Below are 8,163 nucleotides of genomic sequence, written 5' to 3' on the forward strand. Positions count from 1 at the left end.
ATGGGAAAAAAATATCTGCATCCGTCTGTGGGCGGATGACGGAACAAAAGGTGCTCGACGATCCGCAAAACACAGACAGAGCGGATTTTACACAGTCCGTACATCCCTAATGTCTCAGCCATTGCTGTAGGAGCAAGAGACAATTAACTTCATTGCTTCTATATTCATTAAAATGTTATGACTTGTTTTCCTTGAGATTTTAACACTTTCAAATATCAGAAAGTCCTTCCTTTCCTGCGTGTTACATGAATCAGGGAGCTGATTTCATCCAAATTCTCCTAGGAATGTAGGTGAACAAGGACTCATGAAGTTGTTGTAATATCACTGACAGTCATCCAGACCAGTCATGTTCATGTTAATGTCATTGTAATATTCAAAATAGTGCCAATGGTTCTAAATCATGGTTGATAATGATAACAAGATGTCCCCCACTCTTACAACTGCTCTCTGCACAGCCATCAATACTACAGCACCAAGTAACTGGAGATGGGCAGAAATGTGCTCACTTCATGTGAACTTACCGAATTTTGCACTTTTGAACTGACATTCAGTGATCCTTTGAAATTTGCATTTTTCTGGATTTTACAATGGAGTTCCCTGTTCATAAAGTGCTCTCAGATAGGTATATATTACTGAAAACATTAAAATGCAGTATATTAGGACAATCGCTTGCCAAAAAGTGTGTGCATTAGACAAAATTGCATACAAAAAGGCATGTATTCAGAGAAATATGCACCAAAATATGAATTTTCATGTGAAAAAAATATGAATTTTCATGCGAAAAAATATGAATTTTCATGTGAAAAAAAATTCCGGGGGGATCTCAAAATTTGGGATGAACCAAAATTAAAACCATAAAAACTCTCAAGGTGCAGATCAAAAGGAAATGAAGCCTGGGGAAGTGAGAGAAACTAAAATTGACCATCCTACAAGTGACATGACTTCCACCACTCTGGTACAGCTTTAACTATTAGTAGCGGTCACAAAAGTGTTGTTGGAAGTAGCAGTAACGGCAGGGGGGACATTAGCACTGATCATCATAATGTTTTCCAGTGCATGTTTGTCAAGGGCAGGCCAAACTGCCAAGAAAGCAGTTCTGAAAAGCAATCTGAAGTTGAGTTTAAAAAAAGGGGGAAAAAGGAATGCCTACAGCAAGGTTACTGTGCACGGGGAGAAGCTTCTGGTCTACATGGAAAGTTCCCCACACACACCATGGTGTTCTATAATCTAAGGCTGCAATCCATATACATATATCTCTATCTCTATCTCTCACACCTCGGAGTAAGTCTCATTGAACTCAGTACTTCTGCATAGAGATGTGTCGGATTCCACTGTAATTAATGCCTGGGGATTTTGTCCTCCTAATAGCCTATGATTACATCAGTGTCCTCAATCTTTTGTGTAAGTCTTAATCATCGTGTAGACGCCCACACAGTACTGAGTTATCAGGGACCATCCCAATTTCCTTGTACCTGTCCCAGGTAAAGCACTGTTTTTGGGTTGTTGCTTTTTTCTGAGAGACAAGATGCTAGCAGACACCCCTTTTCAAAAGTCCGTCAATGCTGAGTCACTGACACCATCTTCATTCCAGTCTCATCCCCACAACGCCAGAACTCTAGGAGTTCAGTTTTGCCTTCCTGACATGAATCCATCCATGCCAGTGGTTATCATGTCCTGAGTTTAGGAGGGCTTCCTTTCATATGGCCTATAAGACCATCGAGTCCAACCCCCTGCTCTGACTTGGATTCCTGCACTGAACAGGGGGTTGGACTCACTGGTCTTGTAGGCCCCTTCCAACCCTACTATTCTATGATTCTATAATTCAGTGTAGGAATCCAAGTCAGAGCATCCCTGACAGATGGCTGTTCAGCCTCGTCTTGAATGCCTCCAGTGTGGGAGAGCCCACCACCTCCCTAGGGAATGAGTTCCATTGTCGTACTGCTCTGACAGTCAGCACGTTTTTCCTGATGTTCAGCCGGAATCTGGCTTCCTGTCACTTGAGTCCATTATTCTGTGTCCTGCACTCTGGGATGATCGAGAAGAGATCCTGTCCTTTCTCTCTGTGACAGCCTTCCCAGTCCTAGTGTTAGGAAAGAGTGAGATAAAACTTTCTCTCTGTCCAATTTCTCTCCAGGATGGATTATTTTATAAGCCACTATCATCTCCCCCAGCCATTCTGCCCCCTTCTAAGCCAGGTGGTGCCAGCTGATCAGAGAGTGCTCTCCACCTTGGGTGGTTCAAGTCCCCAAGTGGGGCATTCCAGGTCCAAGGGTGGAGGGAGGACTATCCCCTCATTTTCAAAGGAGGGGCCATGGTTCAGCTTTAGAGCTTTCACTTTGCAGGCAGAAGGTCCCAGTTTCAATCCCCAGCGTCTCCAGGTAGAGCTGGGAAAGACCACCTGTCTGAAAAGCTGGAGATCCAGAGAAAATCATTGTATACAACACTGGGCTAGATGGACCAAGGGTCTGACATGGTAAAAGCCAGCTTACTATGTTCATGCAGAAGTCAGGGTTAGGGGAAGAAGAACGCAAGGGTTTTGGTGGTGGTGGTGTGTGTGTGTGTGTGTGTGTGTGCTACAGTGTTCATGAATCAGGTGTGAAACCTTCTCATTCTTACTTGCAGGCTGCTTGGGACTTCAGTCAAAATGGCTTCATTCAACAACCAGCATCAGTGCAAGCAAACACCCACCTTGCCACCTGCACTGTGCAAAACGGTGCCACTGCCAGAACCATCACCATGCCCACCAGCAGTGAAGATACCAGAAGGTCCTGTGGAGCAGCACCAATGCAAGCAGACCATCACTCTTCCGCCAGTGACATGCCCACAGCCGACACCCTGTCCTCAAGAGAAGCCCCCGTGCCAGGAGCCACCGATAGTGGTCATTCCAACTCCGTGTCCAGAGCCAATACCCTGTCCCGAGAAGAAGCCTCCATGCAAGGAGACACCAGTAGTGGTTGTCCCAACTCCATGCCCACAGGATCCAGTTCCTTATCCTCAGAAGAAGCAGCCATGCCCAGAGCCACCAATAGTGGTCGTTCCAACTCCATGTCCAGAGCCAATACCCTGTCCTGAAAAGAAGCCTCCATGCAAGGAGACACCAGTAGTGGTTGTCCCAACTCCATGCCCACAGGATCCAGTTCCTTGTCCTCAGAAGAAGCAGCCATGCCCAGAGCCACCAATAGTGGTCGTTCCAACTCCATGTCCAGAGCCAGTTCCTTGCCCTCAGAAGAAGCCTCCATGCAAGGAGACACCAGTCGTGGTTGTCCCAACTCCATGCCCACAGCCGGAGCCAGTGCCTTGCCCTCAGAAGAAGCAGCCATGCCCAGAGCCTCCAATAGTGGTTGTCCCACCTCCATGCCCACAGCCAGAGCCAGTTCCTTGCCCTCAGAAGAAGCCTCCATGCAAGGAGACACCAGTAGTGGTTGTCCCAACTCCATGCCCACAGCCGGTTCCTTTCCCTCAGAAGAAGCAGCCATGCCCGGAGCCACCAATAGTGGTTGTTCCAACTCCATGTCCAGAGCCAATACCCTGTCCGCAAAAGAAGCCTCCATGCAAGGAGACACCGGTAGTGGTTGTCCCAACTCCATGCCCAGGAAATCCATGCAAGGAGCCAACTCCAGCCCCATGTCCACCGCCTGCAGTAAAATGCCCACCCCCCTGTGATCAGCAGCAGAGGAAGCAGCCATGCCAGTGGCCACCGCAGAACAAGTAAGCAAGCAAGGCAGAGGAAAGTGATTGGAGCAGGAAAACAATATGTTCCACCCATCTATCTCGCAACTGGCAACTTTAAAGATACCTCCTCCTTTGATTTATGTAAATGCTTTGAAAAGAAAACCCCCTTTGTTAACATTCCATAAATTGTTGTCCATCATTATAGTAAATCACAATTTCCATCAAGAAGTTTAATGTTTAAATTGCTTTTAGAGGATGCTGGGGTTAGACTGTTGAACTAGTTTTCAGTAGAAATGCAATGCATTCTTTCGATTCTGTCTTCTCTTCTAGAATAAGGTCATATTTATTATAAGTGAATGATTGTAGTATTGATCTAGTGATTCGTAAAACAGAACAGCGTGCCATAGGGAAGGTGGGTGGGTCTTATGAGACCATATCAACGGTTTCCTCAGCCCCGTGGTTTAGAGGAGCCATGCTCTTGAACCTCGGCAAACTGTGAAGCCAACTTGTGGTCCCAAACTTCACAGGTGGTCATACAGGAAGAGTGGGCACCATCCACAGATGAGCTGATAAAACAAGGAGCAGAGTTGACCCCAAGATCTTCTTAAAGCAAAATGCTCCCCATTTGGGAGAAGCTTCCATGAAATGTGAAGGCAAGCATGAAGAAATCTGATCAAAACTCTTCAGGAGGAGGGGATGATCAAAATGGCCACCCTACCTCAGTCCATCCGCCAAATGGAAGGGTCTTTAATGGCCAGGGAGCTTCTCTGACCCTTTTTCCCTTCAACTTCCTCCACCCCTTGCTTTTATGTTTGAAAGCTGCCAGCGATGTCGCGTGACATGGCAACAGCAGTAGTAGATCTCTGGCTCCTGCAACCACTGTCATTTCCTCCCAGAATGCAACAGCAGCCAGAGTTCCACTACTGCTCCTAGCATTGATTATGCTGCTGCCACCAAGCCACATCACCTCAGCTCCCATCATCCCTGAACATTGCCCATGCTGGCTGATGGGAGCTGGAGTCCATGTCCCTTACCTCTGCTTCAGATTGGTCAAAGCTGCTCTCATCTTAAATGTGCATCATTCCTCAGCCACCCTTCTGATGGCTTATAGGGCTCCAATGGCGATTAAGAACAAATTATATCCACCTCCTTCCTTATTAAAGAATTTCTCAGATGATGGGCAAAGAATTCAACTTATCAGGGTTTCCCATCCAGGGAAGCATGCTAAGCTTCAAAAAGTAATTGTTTCTAAGGATGCCTGAGTTGTTTCTACTGTGAATTTAATTTAAGATAATTAGACAAACGAAGCAGATTTCATTGGGTGACTTCTGTGCCATGATTATCTAGGAGTAATTTATTTACGTGGGGTAAACGTGGTACCACAGAGATGCTGATTCTGTGTCTTCCTTCCTGTATTTATCATTAATTGATCTGTAAATGTTTCTGGGCTTTAATGGATCATTCCTATTAGTCTGAAATTAAGAAATAAAAGAAAAAGACAAAACCATATTTGATTTGGAAAATCTGTGTTGGGGACCAGGAGAGATCCTGGGAATATGATTAAATGAAGAGCAGTGTAAAAAAATACCTATGTTAAATAAAACAAGTATAGTACCTTAAGGTATGCATCAGCAACGTCCAACATAGATGTCTTCTTCAGGTCTTCCATAGGGGGTTTTGAAGAGTTAGATCCTTGCAAATTCCAATATGAACTGGCCTGTTCCACTAATGCATGGACAGGAACGTAGTTATCCACTGGTTTTCACCATTCTGAATCATCTAACGCAGTTCTCAGCTTTAACGTGGAGTACACAAAGGTGTAGAAAGTTTCAGCTTCCTGAAGAACTCAGCTCTGTTTTAAAGAAGAGGTTGCTAGTTGTTCTGGACATGGGATTTCCTTGAATTTGTGTGGACAACATCCATTGAAATCAAGCGATGACCAGATTCCCCACACTCCATTTAGGGCTGAGCAGGAGGGATGGGGTGGGGGGGAGTGGTTGTTGCATTGTGGCAAGGAAAGGGGGTGATCGAAAAACAAATAATATATTGAGGGGGGAGAAAATGCAAAAGAAAATCTAAAAGTGGTATTTCTGGGAAAATACATTTAGAAATGCATATCTGGGGAGAAGATACATTGGAAGTTATGTATTTCAGTGTGATTTGGGGTGGGGGGCGGTGAAGATTTGAACATAATGGAAGAGCACTGCAGAAACAGACTGGAGCTGATTTATAAGGACAGGCCTGGTCCTACCATTAGGTAGAGTGAGGCAGTCTCCTCAGTTGGCAGATGATGGGTGTGGAGAGGGCAACAATGGCAGCACAGGGCTCATGTCAAAGGTACGCATAGTTGGACACCTGCTGAGAGGACACACCCTAGCTTGGGCCCACTGTGAAGAGGCCCCTGGTCTTGTCTCATCCTGCTTGTTCAGCTGCCTCTCTCTCTGACCCAGACAACAGTGGCGGTGGTGAGAAGAAGGAGCAGGAGATGCCATCGGCAGCCTCCTTGCTAACTGGCTCTCTGCCTGTCAAGTGGGACCAATGAGGAGAAAGAGGATGAGGAGAAAGAGCAGCTGGTGACAATGGCAGTGAGGAGGTAGACTTACTGAGGGAGGGGCCTCCTTGAGGGTATCTTGCCTAAAAGCCCTCCAAAACCTGGAGCTGACACTAGCTCTAGTACTCAGAGGTATATTACCTCTGTACGTATCGCCATCATGACTAATAATAGACCAGTCCTCTACAAATGTGCTGAATTCCCTTTTAAGGCCATCTAAGGACTGTCCCTTTCTCAAGTGTCTACCATGATATACAGGGCTGGTGTCAAGGGTATGTGTCGATGGGCATCAAGGGCCCACACCCAGCAGGGGCCCACTGGCAAGAGCCCCTGGAGTCGCTCCTCCTCTCGCCCATTGCAACCTGCTTGTTCACCCGCCTCTCACTCTGGCTCAGGCAACCGTGGTGGTGAGAAGGAGGAGCAGAAGATGCCTTGGCCTCCTTGCTCCCTGGCACATTCTGCTGGTCAGGCAAACCAGTAGGTGCAATAACGAGGAAGAGGAGGAGGAGGAAGAGCAGCTGGTGGCAATGGCAGTGAGAAGTAGATGAGACGAGCAAAGGGCTGGATGCGCCTGATCTCAGAAGCTAAGCAGGGTCAGCCCTGGTTAGTACCTGGATGAGAGACCACCTGGGAATCAGGCTTCCTGCACTGAGCAGGGGGTGGGACTCGACGGTCTTGTAGGCCCCTTCCAACCCTAGATTCTATGACATCGAGCAAAGGGCTGGATGTGCCTGATCCCGTCTGATCTCAGAAGCTAAGCAGGGTCAGCCCTGGTTAGTACCTGGATGGGAGACCGCCTGGGAATCAGGCTTCCTGCACTGAGCAGGGGGTGGGACTCGACGGTCTTGTAGGCCCCTTCCAACCCTAGATTCTATGATTCTATGAAGGGCCTTCCAACATCAGAAGCTGGCCATTCTCCTCTGTTGGAGGACAGAGCTGCATGTTCCACCTGACGTGACTTGCCTGCCCTCAAGTGAGGTGGAGGATGCTGTCCTACCACCTGTGTTGAAGTAAGACTCAACTGTCAATCCAATCCACTTCTTTAGGTGGAAGAGGGGGGCAACATTTTGTCCTCAGCCTCAGGCAGCAAAATGTCTTGGGCCAGGCCTGATAAGTGAAGACATGCAGAAGGGACATGAGCCAGGAATAAACCAACGTGTCCATCCCAAGTCTTATGGTGCTTGCATCCACCTTGACCATGATTCCAATGCAAAAGTAAAGTGTACTAAGAAGTCCATTGATTTTGAAGGGCTTTGAGCACACCAAATGATGTGCTGAATTGTGTCACGTGGACGCTGTCCAAGAATTGTGTGTTACACCTACAGAATACAGGTGCATCCATCATTTCGCTGCCGACCTCTCAAAACCACCTTGGGCAGAGATCTTGAGTGAGAAGAACGAATCAGAGAATCGGCTTCGTGATCGGAAAATGACGAACGTAGCAAGTGCTGGGAAAGGGCCATGGCTCAGTGGTAGAGCAGATGGGTTGCATGCAGAAGTCACAGGGACAAACCCTGGCATCTCCATTTAAACAAGGATCAAATAGGAGGTGATGGGAAAGTTCTTTTCTGGAGACCCTGGAGAGCTGTGGCCTAGATAGGCCAATAGTCTGACATCATGAGGCAGGTCTGACTCATCATAAGGATGGTCACCTTCTGCTGCAACATGACTGACACACAAAGCCATGTACATCTCCGTGGAAGCAAGGTTTAGTTCATTCAGCAGCAGGGCTGATTGTTTTGTCACCATAGCTCTCTGGACTGTGGCACTGGAAACAAAGGGGTTCACCATAAAGCAGGGGGCCTGAAACTCAGGCACATGGGCGTGATCTGACTCACCTAGGGGCCAAATCTCACCAAGGGTCCATCTAGTCCAGCATTCTGTTCACACAGTGGCCAGCCAGCTGCCATGAGAAACCCACAAGCAGAACATGAGTGTAA

At 47.3% G+C, this 8,163-nt stretch overlaps 1 protein-coding gene across 1 annotated transcript; it reads left to right on the plus strand.

The window, feature by feature from the left end:
• The first annotated feature begins 2,644 nt into the window (after positions 1-2,644).
• LOC146334607 (uncharacterized) lies at positions 2,645-3,712 on the plus strand. The gene has a single exon (XM_084823620.1). It carries the CDS (start codon positions 2,645-2,647, stop codon positions 3,710-3,712), a length of 1,068 nt encoding a protein of 355 aa, XP_084679746.1.
• The last annotated feature ends 4,451 nt before the right edge of the window (positions 3,713-8,163 follow it).

The sequence above is a fragment of the Heloderma suspectum genome, chromosome 17 (genome assembly GCF_057233095.1).
Source record: "Heloderma suspectum isolate Gila_16-S chromosome 17, 16-S_ref, whole genome shotgun sequence".
Classification (NCBI taxonomy): Eukaryota; Metazoa; Chordata; class Lepidosauria; order Squamata; family Helodermatidae; genus Heloderma; species Heloderma suspectum.